The 21,709-nt window shown below is 42.5% G+C and overlaps 1 protein-coding gene across 3 annotated transcripts in view; it reads left to right on the top strand.

The window, feature by feature from the left end:
- Window positions 1-21,709, top strand: part of FNBP1L (formin binding protein 1 like) — a 98,492-nt gene that overhangs the window by 62,545 nt on the left and 14,238 nt on the right. For 2 of the 3 annotated variants that reach the window (XM_083157078.1, XM_083157077.1), the window contains exons 3-10: window positions 1,999-2,052; window positions 3,941-4,088; window positions 4,775-4,837; window positions 6,791-6,895; window positions 9,610-9,738; window positions 11,319-11,465; window positions 12,568-12,771; window positions 20,456-20,470. In XM_083157078.1, coding sequence (XP_083013204.1) covers window positions 1,999-2,052; window positions 3,941-4,088; window positions 4,775-4,837; window positions 6,791-6,895; window positions 9,610-9,738; window positions 11,319-11,465; window positions 12,568-12,771; window positions 20,456-20,470 — 865 coding nt within the window. The remainder of the gene's footprint in view (window positions 1-1,998; window positions 2,053-3,940; window positions 4,089-4,774; window positions 4,838-6,790; window positions 6,896-9,609; window positions 9,739-11,318; window positions 11,466-12,567; window positions 12,772-20,455; window positions 20,471-21,709) is intronic. The other variant, XM_083157079.1, reaches the window with a different exon arrangement.

Here is a 21,709-nt window from a genome sequence, read left to right as displayed (position 1 = left end):
AGATCTCTCTGTTGGGCAGTATGATCACCTACTTTGTTAATCTTCAAGTGCCACCGGTTGGCAACAGCTGCCACCACAACTTCTGTGAACAATGGGAACAAAATATAGGTAGTTTATTCTTTGTGGCAGAGGTTTTGGTGCTGAAGACTCGGGGATAATCAAATAGCAACAGAGATGTCAACAGCACTCACCGATTTAACTCCATGGACGCAGTTGCTGAACGGAAGTAGTATTTCAGTTGCTTTTTCACACAATTCTGTCCTTGTGATGATGAAAGCTGTAATGAGAAGAATCTTTGCTACTTATATCTGCAATCTTTTCATGGACAGCATCAAATCTTTAAAAGTTCTTGAAATAGACTGCAGATTACTTGATTTGGCATCTTCTACATCTGTTGAACTGGTTTTTGAACAAAGATGTCGTTATTCAGTTAATGCAAAGGTGATCTATGTAAGGAGACCACAAGATTAAAGCAAATTTAACCAAAGTAGTAGCAACTTCTTGAATGGATATGGCCACAATTGGGCACATTTCTTGGTATGCTCCCTGGCTAACAACTGACCTTCACCTGTTACTGCAGCAGTGTAGAGAGAGAGGATTTGGGCTCTGCTAGAAACCGCTTGCAAAGATTGTGCTCCTAACTTTACTCCATCTTTTATTTTGTATGTCATTGATGTTTTTTTTTTCCCCTAGAGATGACATGGTCATTACTTTTTCCATTAAGACTTATTTCAACCCCAAAAATAGGATATATATAATCATACAGGCTCTCATGGGGGATAACTGGTAAATGGCAGTTCACTTACCAATCAGCTCCTACCTGCCATGTCACAGACTGTTTGAAAAATGTCAAGAAGGAGCTGATTGGTTGGTTGTTTATCACTCTCCATTTTATCACGTTTGAAGCTTCGTGCATCTGGCTCTTAGTGTTGTGCGCTCCCTCATGTTAACACCCTCTTCTGTTGTCTGAACATGCAGTGAAATTTTGACTATATTATTGACCGCATGTTCAGACGCTCCAGTGTTTGGGTGTTCAGGTTTCCAGATAATTGATGGGGGGGGGGGGGGTACAGCATGTGGTCAACGGGGTGAGCAGTGTGGGAGAGACTACTGCGCACATCTACATGTCGGTGGCATACACCGGCAGCGCATACAAACCCGGAAAATTTCCGAGCTCATCACCGAAGGCGTTCAAATTTTTCTGATATCTTAAGATAAATATTTGGGTGTGGTATGGGACTCCGACAGTCGGGATCCCGACAGTCATTATCCCGACGTTGGGATCCCGACAGTCATTATCCCGACGTTGGGATCCCGACAGTCATTATCCAGACGTTGGGATCCCGACTGCCCGGAGTCAGACAGCATGGCGAGTGCAAAAAAGCCCCTTGCGGGCACGGTGGCTCGCTACGCGAGCCAACTATTCTATTCTCCCTCTATGGGGGTCGTGGACCCACACGAGGGAAAATAGCGGGTGGCCGTCGGCGTTTTGACAGTCGGGATGCCGACGTCGGGTAAATGACTGTCGGGAACCCATCCGGTACCCAAATATTTGTCATAATGTTTGCACATAATCTTTTGTCCAGAACTGACTGGTAGGTCAAGGGGTCTTTATAGTGTGTGGGCACCTTTTTAAGTTTCTTTTGTTTTAGAAGGATAGATTAAACCAGGGATAGCCAGCTTCAGTCCTCAAGAGCTACTAAAAGTTTACGTTTTCCATACAACCTAGTTGGTGCACAGGTGCATTCATTACGAACACGTTTTAAAAGATCCACAGGTGGAGCTAATTACTTTTCTTCATTCTTGAGACCTGGTAAACGTTAACTGTTAGCTCTCGAGGAATGGAGTTGGCTACTCCTGGACTAAGCAAGCTACCTGCTGAGTAAATTTTGTTATCTTCCTATGACCTTACTGAAAAACAATACTTGGTTATAGTAATTACTGTGTTCCCTGCTCTGTCCTACTAACCTAGTCTTGCATATTTTTTTTTTCTTTTAGAAATTTGGTGAAGAAGTTTTGTACTAAGCGATCCAGCAAAGATGAAGAGCCCAGGTAAGGGAAAATCTTAAAAGAGAATTTATTGGGATTTATTTTTCCTTGCAAACCAAGTCAATATAGAGTTTTGCATTTAAAAGGATAGTGGATTATCACTGGAAAACCATGGGAAAATGAAGGACAAGAAAGTATTTTGGAGGCCAGTGCATCCACACAAGTGTGGCTCGTAGATCATGTATAGCATGCCAAGATGGTCAGGGTCATGTATGAAATTGCTGGACTGACCATTTTGTCCTGAACATGAAGGAGGGAAACCAATATCATGGCTCTGGTAAGGCAGGGTTTCTTACCATACAGTGACCAAGTGGATGGTGGTTGTGTTTGATAAAGTAATTTATTATTCATAGGCCTGAGCTTTTATATGTTGCTGTATACACAGGCGAGAACATTTATAAATCTGCCTTGAACATTCATTTTGTTGGAGTTCCACATACTTTTTTCCTTTTAAACAAAACAATTACTGTAATTGTTTTGTTAAAAAGGAAAAAAGTATGTGGAACTCCAACAAAATGAATGTCCAAGGCAGGTTTATGAATGTTCTCGCCTGTGTATACAGCAACATAGTACAATAGTTTGGCTTTCAATAAAATAAAACCTATATGGGAATATGTACAAGAGCTTCTTTTTGTCTATCTTCAGTTAAGAAGCCTAAAGCCATGTACACATGGTGGGATTTGGCCTGGTAATTTTGACTAGATAGTAAAAATCGGCTAGCAAAAATGCCCCATGTGTACACATCGGGAGATTGCAATGCGCGGACCCTTGGCGTTGCTGTTGACCGGCGCTTTAGACAGTGCCGGCGCTTTTGACTAGCCGCACGTCTGTGTGATTTTGCCCATCGTGTATGCACAGCGATGATGGTGAAAATCTCTGGGCTGAAAATAACTTAGTGCTTACACACTGAGTGAGTTTCGCCTGTCCAAAGCGATTTTGGTGGGGGTGGATGGCTTTCTATAGCAAGACGCTATGGCAAGCTGTCCACCCCATTACTCGTCTGCTAGTAATACCAGCAGATCTTGGATGGCCGGTGATCATGCGAGAACGCGCATAAGCTCTCTTCGCCCAGCCATACACAATGGGCGGTTTTGAGCTGAAAACAGCTCAATATACCAAAAGTAAGCAGCATTCAGCTCAACATCGCCCAATGTGTATGGGCCTTAAGAGCTTATAGTACATGCAAGGCTCTTCAGAGGTATAAGAAGCAATAGGAATAGGGGGTAAAAAGGATCAATGTGGGCAATTAATCCAATATCATGGCATATATGGGCTGACCACTGCCTATATACACAGCACAAAGCTTAATATTCAGATGACTATGTGTGTGCTTCTCTTCCTTTATGGCCAAATCAAGCAATAATACTCTTGCCCCGTTGGTCATCTTTGTGTGGCCATGTACACATAAATAAAAAAGTGACTCAGCCATACCAGACCCACACCAACTGCTATAGGATAAGAAAGATTATACAGGGCTGCCGACTGGGGAGTGCCATGGGTACAGCTGTCCCAGGCCCTGGCCTCTGGGGGGGCGCAGGCAGCTGCCCACAGTGGCAGGCGCAACACCCGCACAACGCTTCCTCCAGCCGGCGGCCTCCCAGCCAGCCAGGCACGCACAATACACAGTGCAGAGTGCTGAGCCTAGGATAGAGGGACTCAGCGCTCTGCAGGCTGCACTGTGCTCCCAACTGTCCATGAAGGAGGGAGATGCTGCTCCGCCGGTAAGTAATGGTAAATGGGAGGGAGGCCACTGGGGCCCGGACTGAAGGTCAGTCCCGGGCCCCAACATTTCTAGTGGCGGCCCTGAAGGTATATACTAGTTCAGTGTATAATGTCAAAATATATTAAATGTAATTTGTGGTATATGGTTGACTTTGTTTCTCTGTGACAGATTCACGTCTTGTACAGCATTCTATAATATCCTCAATGAGTTGAATGACTATGCTGGACAGCGTGAGGTGGTGGCGGAGGAAATCGGACACAAAGTTTATGGAGAAATAATGAGATATTCCTACGAGCTGAAAGCAGAGAGGAAATCGGTATTTTTCTACTTACTTTTGTCATGCTTATTTTAGCAGTTTTAGCTCCTTGGTGCTGATTGGCATCTGGTGTTGAAACTATAAATAGATAATATACTCCTTTGCCGTCAAGGTTCCAGTTGGTGAAACACAGTAGACTTTGAAATGCAGGGATATTTAAATAATATATGGGAATTGAATGTCTTTTAAGTGATTTACTTGCTGGGGAAATGTGTATGTGGGACTCGCCTATACAGTAGAGGGCACAAGTCACTACTGATTGACCAATGTTTAAATCAACATCTTAAAGCTGTGCTGTTGATGAAGATGGAGTTATTAACCATGGAGACTTCATGCAGATTTATAATCCTGTTCCTTAATTCCTAAGGAAAGTGTTCTTTGTCATGCTGTCCGAGCAAGCAGGGTGCCTGGTCCACTCGTGTACATTTGGTGAATAGCTTAGGCCCATATGTTGTATTGCCTATTCTATGGATCCTTTACACTGTGATTCCCCAATGGCTGCTATAATACCTGGGTCGTAATTTTAATAGCTGTAACGCTTTGTTTTAATCATTTAAATCTGACTCCCAATCTCACAACAATTCCAACTCCTGTCTGGCACTATGTGTAAGGTGTGTTGAAAATAAATATATTATACAATTTCTCTTAATGGCACTGACATTTGTTTTTCTTTGTCTTCATGAAAGCATCTCCAGGAGGGCCGCAAAGCTCAGCAGTACCTGGACATGTGCTTGAAGCAGATGGACAGCGTGAGTGACCTTTTGCTTTTTCTGAGATCAGCAACTGAATGGTGATGTCCTGACATGCTGTATTACCGGCACTGGTATTTTTATGATGGGTGCAGTATGTACAGGTCCTTGGTGGGGGTGCAATGTGTGCCGTACACATGAGTCCTTAGGTACAGGGGGCCCCACACTGCACACTTCACTGCGGAAGCGTCTTTGCACTGCAGGCGCAAATCACTCGGAAAATGGCTGCTGCAGCTGTTTTCAAGTGATTTCCGCATTCTCACTGTGGATATCTACCGGAACAAGGCACGGGCACATAGACTCTTGCACGGTAGACTCTGGCCATAATGTACACGCCATCAGAGATTGACAGGACTCACAATAGAGCCTGCACGCAGTTCCTTTCCTCTCTTAAAATGCCCCTGCTAGGGTCCCCTAGTGACACTAGTGCCCAGAGTCTACAGCGCTGTCTGCTGGAGAGGAGCCCGTACAGATTTATTATTTATGTGTTTATTTTAACAGGGTTTCCCATCTTTGTATGTCCTTTGTGTATTGCCATCCCTGCATGTTCTTTTTTTTTTTTAAACTTTCTTTTATTGAAGCGCAAAAAGAGATCGATACAGACTTTCCGTGTACAAAATTCAATATACATTTCACATAAATTGTCAGAATAAAAGGGTATACTGCACATTACAGTAGTGAGTCAGTGAACTTTGTTCAAGGAAGCAGAATAATATAAAGGAACAAATATAACCATAATAACGTAGTGGGCCTAGATTCATCGCTAAAACATCAACCCCATCACAAACACACACAGCTTTTTCTAAGGCAAAAAGGCTAAAGCATTGTCAAACACTTATGATATGTGTGCAATCTAAGAGAAAAACACACTTATAATCTAGTACAGTAATAGGTATTAACCCCTTAGTGCGGCATTAAAGCTATAGCTGGGTTCAGAATACTCACTACAAAATAAGTTGGTCACATTTTGTCTGTACCAATTCATATGCACACTTATTGATGGGTAACAATCAGTATTAACTACCTACACTCAGTTTACATCCGTGTCAAGTACATCCAAAATTATCAAAGCCTATTTGAGCACCAACTAGAGTGGCCAAAATATATGTACACAATAGATCCAGCTGTATTACACAGCCTAAACACACCATAATTGTGTGTTATATAGCTATTCAGATACAATACCACATAGCAATGGATAGGGAGACAACTATATCGAGTCACTCAACGTCGGCTACATTGTATTGCAGTGTTCCTACAAATAAGCACTAAGCAACACTGTTTCAATTATTCAGTACATCAATCTGTATTAACAGGATTTATGCTAGTTAAATGAAAACAACAGTGTTGAAAGAAACACCACCTAATGTGTGCAACAGATACACATATAAAAATTAAAACATAAATAAATAAAATCTGCGGTATCAATAATTGAAACGCAAAACGGACAGAATATACTAAAACACACACAGTGCAATATATTTTTTAATCACTTTATTCCTATGAATTTTTCACTTATGTATGTTTGTCTATATTTCGCTGGTTTTCAGCATTTTTAGATAATAAGAAATAAAAGTTAAATTTTAATATTGAATTTGTCAGTGGAAACTCTCAACAGGATTATTACACAAAAAATCAGTTGAATGAGTGCCCTTAATTGGGAATCTTTTCTTTCTCTCTTCGATTGATAGTAGAAATGCAATAAGGTATCATACATAGAAATATACACTTTCCTTAGCGTCTAATATGTCAAATCCTAAAATGCAGGGGAGAAAATACAAATAGTTATCGAGTAACAAGATTAGAGAAAATTCTAAATCATTCCAGGAGGCAGATTAGACAAATATAGAATTGTACAGATCTCGACAGGCATTCAAGAACCATGAGGAACAAATCGGCAAAAACAAATACTGTATGATTTTATATTTAAGCAGCACTTTGTCATTTATATAGAGTAAAAAGAAGTTTGAAAGGGAATGCAGAGAGACGGAGAAGGCGCAGCAAACATACGAGAGACTGGATAACGACGTCAGTGCCACAAAGTCTGATGTGGAGAAGGTGAGACGTCACATGAACACCTAAATTAATTTTGCTCTCACCGAAAAACATATTGGCATCTTTGTAAGGGCCACTAAACCCTCTGTAGCATGTGAAGAGATCTCCAACCCTTTCTTGTTCTACTATGGCATTTCTTCATTTTACTTGCTGTCAGTACAGGTTGAGTATCCCGTATCCAAATTATCCCAAAAAAGTGTTTTTTTTTTTTTTGTTTCTTTTTAACAATTCAATTCTCCCCCCCCCCCCCCATACCATTTTTTTAATGCTTACCAAGTCCCCCGGCGTCCACAGCAGGCCTTCAGCATCCTCTCCCGCGTCTCCAGCGGTCCCAGGAGTGCTTTGCGCGAGTGCGCGCGCTGGTGACGTCACCGCGCGCCTGGGAACTCGCGCAAAGCACTCCTGGGTCCGCTGGAGACGCCGGAGATGGTGCTGAAGGCCTGCTGTGGATGCCAAGGGACCATTGGGCACCACCAGGGGACAGGAAAGTATGCCTAAAACATTTTTAATCCAAAAACTGAAAATTCACTTATCCGGAATGCTCTTGGTCCCGAGCATTTCAGATAAGGGATACTCAACCTGTACTTTTAAAAGCTGTTATACTGCTATTATGCTACTATAATTTTAAAGTGAAAATCAGGCATAATCGCTTGAACAGATGCTTGATCTGGACATAGTAAAATAAAACGCATAGGGTAAATATTGTTTAATTGAGTAAAAATAAATTCTGGCAAAATAAAAATGTCTTGGGTTGCAAAAAAGTGAATTGTCCTTGGAAATCTGTGAGAAAGCTCCATTTAATAGGGTTCCTATCTTGCCTCATCTGTGTATGAGGGAAGAAACAACTGGACACTCCAGCATTGCAGTATTACTGGTTGTTTGCACTCACAGGGGCAGGTGAATTAAGCCTGTGAAAGAAATCAAGTGGAAGGTGATAATGGACCAGCCCATACACTCCGAACTGTCCTTTTTCAAACATGGCTGATTGGCTGGTGCATTATCACCTTCCACTTTATTACCTTTTAATCACTTTCCCAGGCTTAATACATCTGCCCCATGGTGTAATATGAACTTAATCTGTAGCATCTATGAGAAGCGTTAGCAAATTCAGCAACTATAAGAGACGAAAATTCCCTGGCACTGTAAAGGAACAATTTCTTCAGGAACCACAGAATGTGATCTGATCTGAGCTGCTGTGAGGAGGTAGCCAGACACGCACACTCACGCACACAAAAACACATATACACACATTGCATAGAAAAAATGCAGCTCTATATCCAATGTGTAAAAAAAAAAAAAAAAAAGTATTGATATCCGTTATAGTAAACAAGTACAATTTATTTAAACCACATTTACTACACGTGAATATGTAACTAATATCAGACGTGTGTTTTCTGATTAGGTTCAGTTGAGTGCTCTGTAAACATGAACTTAGTTTTTCAATATTGAAGAAGAATTTCTAAAATAGATGAAACAATCCAGTGATTTATATTCTTTTTCAGTTTTTTTTTTTTTTACCATTCTGTACATAAGTCCTGATGATTATAAACTAAGTCCTGATGATTATAAACTAAAACCACTGTCACACGACATACTCCTTCATAGAAATATTAACGCAGCCTAGCTTTACATATAATATCCTGACCACAGGGATGTTGCTGTTAATTTGGTACCATCTGCATCTTTAATAAGTAAGAACACCATAGATATTGTCCAGATTATCACCTGAGAGGCCCTGGGTGCTGGAAAGCCGCTCTCGCCAAGTGCTTGCAGTAGTCCTCTGAGAGGAAGCCTTCCCATGAGAGGTGGGTTGCTGCTTGTAGGTGTACCTCTGTCCAGGTTGTGTAGTCACCAGAAGGGCTTGATAAGTCGTATTCTCCGTTTTCTCCATATGGCATTGAGTTTGCAATCAGTGTAGAAAAAGTGTGAAAAGTTTGAGTGTATTCAATCACGGACATGTTTATTTTGCCAAATTCCCTCAGAGGGTAATGTGCACAAGTGATATACTGATACAGATAGGGGTCTTTTTGGCTAACACATTAAGGTCCGGATTCAGGTTAGTTTACAAAGGCAAACTCCTCCTTTCATGGACAAAGCCATGTCCACTGCAGGTGGGGCAGATGTAACATGTGCAGAGAGAGTTACGTTTGTGTGAGTTATTTTGTTTCTATGCAGAGTAAATACTGGCTGCTTTTTTTTTTTTTTTTACATGGCAATTTAGATTTCGGTTTTAACACACCCCACCTAAATGTAACTCACTCTCTCTGCGCATGTTACATCAGCCCCACTTTCAGTGCACATTGTTTTGTCCATTAAAGGAGTTTGCTTTTGCAAACAAACCTGAATCACCCCCTTAATGGATCTCCCAGCATTAGTCAGTGCAATATCCTTTGCAAATCCAATACAACATACTAATGCATTGACATAAAAAATCCAAATAACATCCCTAAGAACTGTAGTTGTCCTTGTAGCTTTTCTATGCTGTTTTAATGACTTTGACAATGTTCCATGTGCTGCATCATGTTTAAATGAGGGCTTTGTTACTTGGAGCAATGGTGGTAATCATCTTGGTTTAGCGGTGTCTCCAATTATCCCCCCAGCACAAATTTTTGGTCAAACCAAATGTACACAAATATATATTTGTTGTATTTTATAATCTGTTTTGTATTTATACAACATTTTGTTAACTTTTTGTCTTTTGACTGCTACATTTTCAGGCCAAGCAACAGCTGAACCTGCGTACACACATGGCTGACGAAAGCAAAAATGAATATGCAGCACAACTGCAGAACTACAACGCAGAACAACACAAACACTTCTACATTGTTATCCCTCAAGTTTACAAGGTACTTTTTTATCCACATGTTACGTACAGTGAAGCTGGAAGTGTACTGTTTTGCACTACGGCAGTGGTTCCCAAACTTTTTGAATCATGGCACCCTAAAGTATCAGAATATTTTTCACGGCACCCCTAGGCCAAAAGTTGGTTACTAATTTCAGGAAAAATATTAACTTAGTTTTGATTTAAATGTTTTCCTTAGGTCCACTTATGTGGTGAGAAACATGATTCACTTCTGTTTACCCACATATTCTTAATTGGACGCCACAAGCACTGAATTTGCCTATTTCATTGGCCATAAATAACTTGAGTTGGTTCTGGACCACCAACCTCAGGCACCCCTGCAAGTGCTCCAAAGGGCACCCCAGGGAGCCTAGGCGCACAGTTTGGGAACCACTGCACTATGGTTTTGTGAAGTGTTTGAATATTTACTTTGTAGTAAATTAACAAATTTGTACAAATATGTTGGTGTCATTAGATTTAGTAGAAGAAGGGGTGAAAATGTTAAATTTATACACTTTCTGTTAAAGTGAGAACAAGGATTGTGTACCTCCTATGACAGCATTTGGTGGGCTTTAGTCTTATTGGGCTGCATTTTTGTTAGTCATTAGTAGATTTTTGAACCATAACATTACACATTCTTCCTGTTTGTTATACTGCGAATGCCTATCCAGTGGGGCCAAGTAATTTCCTTATGCTTGGTGTGTTTTATTTCAACAGTTTGCTTTTTACGAGAACAGAGAACCCTGAACCATTGTTTTCCATGAAAAATAATTTAACTGCACTATGGAAATTGCCTGTGTGACTATGCAAAACCTCTTCTCTATAATCAGTTTCATTCTTCTCACTAAAGCTACAAAGAGGGGCCATCCTAGAAATTCTTCTTGTTGGTGTAAAATAGGCATGTCCAAATTGGGAGTAATATAATCTATGCAGTACATGTTGGTGTTCCCCCGGTTTGACCATTGCAGGATCATTTTGCAGCAGTTTATCTACTTAAACGTTCGCGTTCCTGTATACACCATAACCAATTATCAGTCCTGTCAGCCAATATGCAGCTGAATGGGATGATAATTGGATAGTGTGTGATACATTCTATAGTCATGCCGTGTTGCTTAGCTATGCCATGCGCTGTGGTGGTCAATGGTGTGTTCTGATTTAGCTTGTGTGTGGTCTGGTTTGGAGAATTGCAAAACAAGAGCAGATGTTGGGTTGCAGATGCATCAGACTTTCTTGTACTGGAGCTAATCCTGAATTAAATCTGAGCCTATTGGCTGAATGTATATCTTGCATCCTTTTAGATCACACCAGTACCGGCAATGCAGGGCCACACATTTTTTATTTCATCTACATTTATGAGTGAAGAAGCACAGTGAGGGTCTATCAACACAGCTTACGGCTGTGCAGACTGAGGGTCTATCTGGAGCATTATACTCTGAAGTAGGCAGAGTACCTTCAGTTCTTTCTTTCTGTTTTACTTTAAGTGGCATTATAAAATATAAGACATTTTTAAAATATATATATATTTTTAAATCCATATCTTTCTGATTAATGACTATAACATTTTACTTGACCTTCTGTTCACAGCACCTTCAGGAAATGGATGAGAGAAGAACTACGAAGCTTAGCGAGTGCTATAAAGGTTTTGCTGATGCTGAGCGGAAAGTTATTCCAATTATCTCCAAATGCTTGGAAGGAATGGTGCACGCAGCGAAGTCTGTGGACGAGCGCAGAGTGAGTTCATCCTGTCACTTTCTTACTCTTCAAATACCTCTAAGGCCATCATGGCGACACATTAATAGTGCATGATAATGACACGCACAGACCTTTAATTATCAGGGAACAATCATTTTTATAGGTCTTGACAAGTTGTCATGAATATCCAATGACAGTGCCATGGTGAAGGTGACTGAGCTCTTCAGTCTGACCCTGCTATGATGCTTATGATGGATTGTGGGTATTGCATGGCCACAAACTTGATAGGATGACCATATACTTATGCCTCCTGTAGTTCTGTTTCCATGTTTTAACCAAATACTGCTCGGTGGAGTGTTTTGCTGTGTTCTAATGCTTTTCAGACAAAATTCAACACACTCGCCATTCCTACGAATGGGGTGCAAACAGCACCCATTTCCCAGGATGGGGTGCAGTGACCTGTGACCGCACACTCTAGTAAATACAAATACAGGGGGCCCAGCACTCACTACAACAAACTAACTCACCTTAACATTCAAATAATCAATTAAATAAATAATGGGGTTTTAGTTCATGAATTAATCAATGCATTTAAGCTTGCAGCCCATCGTCAAGGGACCCCATTTCACTGCAAGTCCTACACTAACAACTGGTTTTCATGGGAGCCTGGCAACTGTTTGCACATCATAGCTAAAATTAACATGTGTTATTTTTCTTGGGTTAAAGCTCAACTGCCATGTCCTTATCGCTTTTAAAGGTGAGACCATCCCAAACACAGCACCTGAATTAGTATTAAAGGGGCAGCTGTGACAGGTTTCAGGTAAATTAGCTTATCTAGGGTGCATGAGAAAGCTATGATCAGTTACAGAGGTTAATTACAAATCAACCCAAATATATAGATACAGAAGTACCAACACATTCGCCATTCCTACGAATGGGGTGCAAACAGCACCCACTTCCCCGGATGGAGTGCAGTGGCCTGTGACCACACACTCTAGTAAATACAAACACAGGGGGCCCAGCACTCACTACAACAAACCGACTCACCTTAACATTCAAATAATCAATGAAATAAATAATGGGGTTTTAGTTCATGAATTGATCAATGCATTTAAGCTTGTTCCTTCTCTGCTTACTGCAGGACTCTCAGATTGTGGTGGATTGCTTTAAATCTGGTTTTGAGCCCCCTGGGGATTTCCCCTTTGAAGACTACAGCCAGCACATTTACAGAACAGTTTCCGATGGCACCATAAGTACCCCAAAGCCAGAAGTCGTGAGAATTGACCCCAAAATAACAATAGGCAAGGCCAAGGGCAAGCTGTGGCTGTTTGGAAAGAAACCCAAGGTAAGACAATATAGCATAGAATTAGTAGTGTTGTATATGGTTTCTTTTATTACAGGGAAGTGATTCTCCTGTTAGTTTTGTGCTGATCTTTTTATGACTGTTTTATCCTGGATTTGTACAGCAGCAGAACATCATCAACCACTACACCGTGTGTCACCACATCTAAGCAAATAATACAGCTTTCCCTCTCTATTGTTATGAAAAGAGCCTGGCTGTCCAACCCCATTGCTACTCAGGGCTGTAGAACACGGTGGTGAGCTTGTTCTGCTTTGGACACATACATTGGGGAGACAGCTGTGTTGATAATATTAAGGTATCGGTACTCTTTACTTAGAAGGGCGCCCATCTCGGGCATTGAATGCACTAAAAAATCCGGTGCGATCAACCGACGAGATGCCCGAGATTTCCCATAGGGAACAATGTTAAATGTCTCAATTGACCCGATTTTCCTGTTCAATGCCTCAATTGACCCAATTTTTCCATAGGAAACAATGTTAAATGGGCCACAGAGGCCAAATAGGCACCCTGAAGTGAATAATGGCCACCCGAATTGTTAACGGCACCCCACGATCAACGTCAACCCGAAGCGTGGCGAGCGCAGCGGTACGTGTCCTACGACCTTTTCATACCCCCACTATCCACGTCGGCATGGAGTTGAGAATAGAAAGTGTGGCGAGCGCAGCGAGCCACCGAGCCCGAAGCGTGGCGAGCGCACGCGGATACCTTCACAGGTATCCGCGTCCCCTCGCGGGCTTCACAGCTGTCCGCGTACCCTCGCGGGGCTCGCTGCGCTCGCCACGCTTCGGGCTCGGTGGCTCGCTGCGCTCGCCACACTTTCTATTCTCAACTCCACGCCGACGTGGATAGTGGGGGTATGAAAAGGTCGTAGGACGCGTACCGCCGCCCCTCGCGGGCTCGCTGCGCTCGCCACGCATCGGGTTGGCGTTGATCGTGGGGTGGCGTTAACAATTCGGGTGGCCATTATACACTTCAGGGTGCCTATTTGGCCTCTGTGGCCCATTTAACATTATTTCCTATGGAAAAATCGGGTCAATTGAGGCATTGAACAGGAAAATTGGGTCAATTGAGACATTCAACATTGTTCCCTATGGGAAATCTCGGGCATCTCGTCGGTTGATCGCACCCGATTTTTTTAGTGCATTCAATGGGCGGTATTCAATGAGCTGAATCGTTGGTCACAGCGATTCAGTTTTTTCATTCGCCAGCCAATCGCCGTTTTTTTGCTGCCAATCGCCATGCATGGGGATTCGTGGGGAGTCGCCGAGTCACCCTATTCAACGTGGCTGAGAATCGCCGGCCCTAACGGCGATTCTCAGCCAACCCTGCGTTTCCCTAAACAGCTTCATTAATGTCGTCAGTGTTTAAAAAATTGCAGTGAAATGCAAGAAAAATGCAAATTACCCTGAATAAACGCTTCCAATACAGCAGACGGCAAAATCTGGGTAATCTGCACAAAGGCCAAACGAAGGAGTGAGGTGGGGAGGAGAATCATGGGTAAGTGAGGTGCACCATGGGTAAGAACAGTGCTTTGTGGGAGAAAAAAAAAATACCTCAAAAAATTAAATATATATTTGTATAGCACTTCTACGACCATCACATCACACAAGGGCAGCAAATAATAATACATTACACTTGCACAGTTAAATAGAACACTTAAAATCAATTATTTGACATGTTCCTATAAAAGTTCACCAGAAAAAGATGACGAGGGACACTCGGTGAGGAACGGCGATATGTAACAAGAAAAAGGAATCGCCAACTTCTCATTGAATACACTTTTGGCGATTCCCCTCGACTACCGTCGATTCCCCATGCAAAATCCTATAGACTAAAAACGGCGATTTGTAGAGAATAACATTTGGCGATTGGTGCTTCATTCACCGGTCCTTATCGGCGATTATAGGTCATTGAATAGGGTGATTCGCATTAGGAGCTCCAAAAATCACCGTCAGACACGAAAAATACACAGAATCGCCATAAAACTTGGCGATTCTGGCTCATTGAATACCGCCCAATGCCCGAGATGCCCGAGATTTTTTACTAACGATGCCCACGATCAAAATCGTGGGCGCCCTTCTAAGTAAAGAGTACCAAGGTATCTTCTAAAACTGTGTTCCTCAGAATAACCTTTACAGGTCATGTTTAGAAGGCTTATTTATAGAAGAACATGAAAAGTGGCTGTGTCCAATACGTTAACTAATAGGGCTGTGAAATTGTACTCTAGACACGTCATCCCCACTGTTGTGACAGAATAGGCACAAGGGTCATGAGAACACTAGTGTGTGCGATTTGTTGAGCCCACCGCTATACTAGTCGTTATGGAGAGTCCTATTGTTGGTCACTATAGAGCATATCTCCTCTCTTGGGTATTGTTACTTGTGAATGACTGTATGATGGAATAAAGTATTGTTGCTGAACTTACTGAAGAGTGTATACCTTAGAAAACTTGTTTAGTATGCTGGCCATCCCATGGGCATAGAAATGTGTATAGTATATGTGTGTGTGCTCTGGGGGCATATTGCTTGAGTAGAAGTGAAGGACTTTTTGTCCTAAAATACAGATGTTTTGCACCCATTGAGAAGTATGTGGCATTCCGTCTCGCATGTGATGGACGCAAACATGAGAAATAACCCTTCGTAAGCCTTATAGGACTTTGATTTGATTTTATTATTTTTATCTAGTGGGAAACTCATTTTACCTTTCTATCAAATACAAAGATCTCAGATGATGATTTGTTTTAATCAATTTAGTGTTATTGCTTTGTGTCTTTGGAAAGACTGGCGGTTCACAAGGGGAGCAATACAGAGGTTACACCAGTCTCTTTCTTCCTGCAGGAAGACTCCGACATTAATAATTTAAACCCCATTGGCAATATTTAATGTCTTTTTATGGTCAGAATTGCCTTTAAAAAAAAAAAAATTCTGGCAAATTTTAATTTTTTGTAAAGTCACCCAAGTAACACGTGGTACGGCAGAAAATGCAAACGAAAGTACTTTCTTTTGATATTCTATTCAAAGGTTAAGGAAGTTGTGTGATTATGTATAGCAAAAGCAGAACATAACTCAGACTATAATCTGTATTCTAGAAAAAGAATAAAGATGTTTGCACTACTGAGCGTGTCTGGGCACCGACTTCTCCTCCGCTCAGCCCTATGAAGATGATTATATCGTGATCACAAAAGCATTTTTACTAGGGATAAGGCTACCCAGAATATGTTAATTGGGTACTTGTGTATTATCACAGCGCCCGGCTACGCTACGTTTTCAACGTTGGCTAAGCTACGTTGTCAGCGTAGCCAGGGCCGTGATAATACAGTAGGCAGCACTGGGAGCAGGGTGGTGTGGTTTATACTTACCCTCCTCCGGGCGGCAATACCCGATGACTCCCCGGAGGCAGCGACGGTCACTCCCCTCCTCCGGCACTTGCAGCGGACGCTGTACATAATTCAGTGTAGTGCCACTGGCGGCGCACACATGGTTTCCCTGCTCCCCCAGCGGCACTACGCTAATTGCGTATAGCATCCGTGGCGAGTGCCGGAGCAGGGGGACTGAATGCGACTGCCGGGGAGTCACCGTGGATCCCAGCGTGAGTCAGTGGGGATCGACGCGGTGCCCGGGCCGGAGGAGGGTAAGTATAGACCAGCCATTTTACCCCCACTATCCACGTCGGTGTGGAGTTGATTTTATAAACAGTGGTGAGCCACCGAACCCGAAGCTTGGCGAGCGCACGCGTATCCGCGTGCGCTCGCCACACTTCGGGCTCGGTGGCTCGCTGCACTCGCCACACGTTATAAAATCAACTCCATGCCGATGTGGATGCTGGGGATATTAAGCATTGTGTATTTTTAGGGCTCCAGAGCCACTTACGTAGTTTACGTAGCCAGCATAGTGCTATATTGGTATTCTGAATACACCACTACGTAATGGACGCCCTGCTAATACACAAGTACCGTTAATTGTCTGGATTTCCTGTTGGTTGTTTGGTGTCCGCAATAGTTTCTTACAGGAGAGAAAGAGAACATTAGTGTATTCTGTCTTGCTTTGTACTTTCATTATCTATTAAATATAATACATTTTCCCTGGTGTAGGATAGATACTTAAGAGCTGGCCAAACACTTATGTGATTTTGAATAGATGTGTGAGCGCTCACCTGAAAGGGATATGTGGAGTGACTAAGGTCAGTGGTAGAGCTGTAATGGTGCCCAAACACGGTGCGATGTGTACTGTGCGGCTTGGAATAGATCGCATTGTATCTAGTTCAAAACACATGTGATATGCTACAACAGGGTGCGTTTTAAACTAGATGCTTTCTAGTCCATCAAGTATGTGCAGCACATACTGTGTGTACTATGCGATGTTACCTTAATGCTGTTGCAGGGACCCTGTATTCACACAGAGCTCTTTCATATAGTTGCTTTACATTATTTTGAAATACCGTATTGTGACTCCATCATGTTAGGTGGAGGTTGTATTAGGTGGGTGTGAAGACGAGGAGAGAGGCAGGTCTGCCATACTTCTGCACAAGAGTTGCTGACTAGTCATAGTGGGGCAGATAATATTAAGCCTGGTGAAGTGACAACACAGCAGCCAATTAGCTCCTAACTGCCACATTACAGTCTGGGTTTGAAAAATGAGACTTAGGAGCTGATTATCCTGTTGCATGATCACTGGCCACTTTAAGACTTCACCAGGCTTAATAAATCTCGGGTGTGGTATAGGGGTCCCGACAGTCGTGATCCCGACAGTCATTATCCCAACGTCGGGATCCCGACTGGCCGGACCCAGACAGCATGGCCAGTGCAACAAAGCCCTTTGGGGGCTCGCCATGCTGCGGGCACGGTGGCACACTACGCGAGCCACCTATTCTATTCTCCCTCTATGGGGGTTGTGGACCCCCACTAGGGAAAATGGCCGTCGGGAACCCGGCTGTCGGTGTTTTGACAGTCGGGATCCTGACTTCGGGTGAATGCCTGTCAGGACCCCGTCCGGCACCCATAAATCTCACCTCCGCATCAGTTACCTGGTTATAGGCAGTCTCTTTGATTAGTGGTAGAATTTGATATGTTTATGTTCATCTTGAGGGGGAGCGAAGGCTGTAGAATGACACATTTTTAGTTAATAAATACATTTCTGTATCCTAATGTTAGACCAGATCCCCTACATGTCCACCACCTGGAGCATACGGATGTGTTGGTTCTCATTACACCCTATCAGACAAAGACCTGCTGCATTATTGTGTGAGTGAGGTGAACGTATGCAGACAGAGGAGGGCTTCTTTCAGAGGCCTGCGGAGAGCTGTAAGTCACCTGCAGTGTGGCGTGTGCCCTTAAGGAATGCACTTTCTGTGTGACCAGGCTGACCCACGGATTCTCTATTTAGTATATACAATGATTCCAAGAATAAGTTACCAGCATTCAAATATTGTACTAAAAATATTTTCGGATATTTTATTGAATGCGTTTCATCAATGGAGGGAATAGACCTACTAATTTGTTTAGAAGCCCTTTTAATGTTGGTGCACATTTCATCTTAGTGCAATATTCTGACGGAGTCTACGAAATGACCCTTTGACCTCCGTCCACTCAGCCTGGTTACAAATACGTTTCTCCCTATCAACTTTTTTCCTTTTGCTGCCAAATGCCAGTATTTCCACAATAGGGCGAGTAATGGAAAAAGCAAAGCAGACATTAACAAACGTCTCCTAGGAGGTGGCATATTGGGTGTAAGTCTACAAGGCTGTACCGCCAATTCCTGTCCCTTATTACATAGTGTTACTGCATTTGGTCTTTTGCGGAAAAAAGGTTTAATGATCTAAATATCCGGTTTGTACGACCTTAGCATTTGAAGAGTTTGCAGTGCATGGATCCTCTTCTCTCTGTAGCCGGAGCTAGTTGAGTGACCGGACCTGTGTGCTATCCTGATGCAGTGTGCATGCTGTGTGCCTTCTGCTGTTAAGCTTCCTGAGACAATAGATCTAGAATGTGTTGGTTGACAGTCATTAGGAAATACAATATGGTCAAATGTTACAAAAGGTTGACAGGTTTAAAAGGTTGATAGAACAATGGTCGGTGCAATATTAATTTTATTTTTTTGCAGCTTTTTAATGGTTTTCTCAACTCTTGCTTGTATTACTATCCAAGTGGATATCTATTGGGACCAGTAACCTGTGGCAAGCGGAGCACAATGACTGCCCCCAGCGCACCCACAAAGGTGTAGGTTTGGGCTGATGGTAGTCACAGGCTAAAAATTGTCTAAATTTCACGTTCTAAGAAAACATGTCAACCATTTTTGTTGACCATTTTTGTACCGATTGGATTATTGTTTTCACTATGAGTCCTGTCCTATAATAATAATAATAACAATCCCCCTGCCTTCTTCATAATGGGTTCCACAGAGAACTGTTCATTTCCCTTTCTGTGCAAGGACTCTGTCAAGCTCAATGGAAATGGAAATTGTGTTGGCATGGGTGGGCAGTTACACAAGGTACCAGCCTTGTGTAACTGCCCACCCATGCCAACACAATTTCCATTTTTTTGTAATAGTTACTTTCAACACTGTACAAAGCTCTTGCATATGGTAAACTGGCTTCCTTGATGTAGCAGCGAATTGGTGGGAACTCAACAGTTACACACGAGCTGGAGCAGCGGTGCGTCTTACCTGGCATACTGGCTGCTCCAGCATGGGATGTGCATAAATCTGGTTACTCTCATCCAGTCCCCAGCCAAGTACAGTATGTTGTGTTGCAACCCTGCACTCTGATCCATTTATCAACCAGAGTGCAACTTATATGTTTATAGAACCAATAAAGCTGGCTGTGATAGCTGGGAATTCCGGTAATTGATTTATAATGCCTCCAGTCTAAATAATTATCCCCGAAATGAGTCTAAAATAAGAGACGTCACTTTCTGAGCTCACATTTTATTTGGTGAAAATCTTTTTTTTACCTCGAAGTGTATTTGGGTTTGTCATGTAATGATGCAGCTTCCCATGCTAGTAATATTGGGGGTTATTCAGAATTTGTGTGCCTTCTGATTATTGATTGACTGCTTATGCGCATGGATCATATCACACATGCCCAGGGCCTTTCTGCGATTGAAATCCTCAGGGTTTTTTTCCTCCCTGGCCATACAGAAGTGGATTGACATCCGACTGGTCATTAAATGTGGGACTGTCAGGAACCTTGAAGACATTCCCAGGTGTTTTCAAGGAAGTCCTCTGATCTCTGCTCTAGCCTATTGAATTCGCAGCCACTGAGTAAGTCCTGGGATATGCGCACACCAGAAAAATCATTCCATGGTGAGTGATTGCGAATGGATTTGCAGCTATTCGCAGGGGCTGTGAGATTTTTGCCGCCTTGTACGGGAGAGATACTCGCTCTGGCAGAGCAGCGGCTGTTTGATCACAGGGCTCTGCTTTTTAGCAGCCTTGCAACCAGGTCTAAATTATCCCCATTGTTCTCTTTTCACAATACTTTATCCATATCTGGAATACGCACAATAACACCTCCAAAGAGCCAATGTGAAGGATCTTAGAGAATCTAGAGGGACAATAGGCTTTATTGCTGCATAAGCATTACTGTGGCTTTCTTTCACTGTATGCCAACACAAATGTGCAATATCTTTCAGTAACATGCCATTTCTTTCTGCTGCTGGGGAACGGTTCAGTGGTCACTGAGGATGGTAAGCAAAGTGTGCCGCTGTATGTCCCATCATGCAAACGTGAACGTCACTGCTTGATACCTTGTCTGCTTCATTCTACGACTCCTGTGACGCTCAAGGTGGTGTGTTCACAGCTTGAAAGATCCATCTCTCCCCAGTCATTAGATCTGGAGCACCATGGCCCGAGTAACCGACCTGTCCTGTCTGCTTGTGGGTTTTGTTTGCTGTGAAAGCTTAATGTATAAAAACACGATATGTACAATTAACTGTTAACAGTTTTGCGGATGGGGGTTATGGTATCTTATGTACAGTTGCATTTTCACACAAAAGCAAAACCGTTGCATCAGATCTTTTGGGTGCTACAGTATCTGCAAAGCTGATAAACTATAACGCAGGCATTCCCAACCACGGTCCTCAAGGCACACCAACAGTACAGGTTTTAGTGATATACAGGCTTGAGCACAGGTGACTTAATTAGTACCTGAGTGAATCTGATTAATACATCTGTTCTGAAGCCTGGATATCACGAAAACCTGCACTGTTGGTGTGCCTTGAGGACCGTGGTTGGGAATGCCTGGTATAACCTGCTTAGCTGTGTAACTGCCCCGGCACACCTTATGACTAGACGTATTTTAAGAAACTGAAGCACATTAGTAGATGGGAGTCAGCAGTGCTGATTACAGACCAGATGGACCCTACTCCTGTAAATGTGCAAATATCTGTATTTATAGCCAGGTATATACCCTCCCTCTCCATTATATCAGAAGTTCCCAGACACCGTCCTCAAAGTACACTAACAGTGCAGGTTTTAATGCTGAGCACAGACATGTCAATCAGATTTGAGTGAGATCTAAATTAAGTCACCTATGCACAAACGCGGCTAGCCTGAAAACCTGGACTGTTAGGATTTGGTGAGTTTTTTTGGGGGCAGTATTTGTAAGTGGAATAGACAGTCTTTGATATTAGCAATAATGAATTGTATTTTAATGATTAAAGATGCTGGTAATCACATTTTTAAATATGGGTATACCCTTTTTCTATTCAGAAACTGAGTATGAATTAAATAATGATCGTTGAACAATAAATATGGCACAACAGGGCACAAAAATCTTCTTCACACAGTTGTGTAGTTCTGACAAGCATTTGCATTTTCCACAGATCTTAAATGATGCGCTTCCGTGGATGGGAGTACCCCTCAGGGGCTCTGGAAGAAAGCTCTGATGGTGTTTTGTAGCTTAAGATTTCCAACTATGTGATCAA

Source organism: Crinia signifera, chromosome 8 (genome assembly GCF_055691185.1).
Source record: "Crinia signifera chromosome 8, ASM5569118v1, whole genome shotgun sequence".
NCBI lineage: Eukaryota > Metazoa > Chordata > Amphibia > Anura > Myobatrachidae > Crinia > Crinia signifera.
This window is presented reverse-complemented; position numbering and strand designations above follow the sequence as displayed.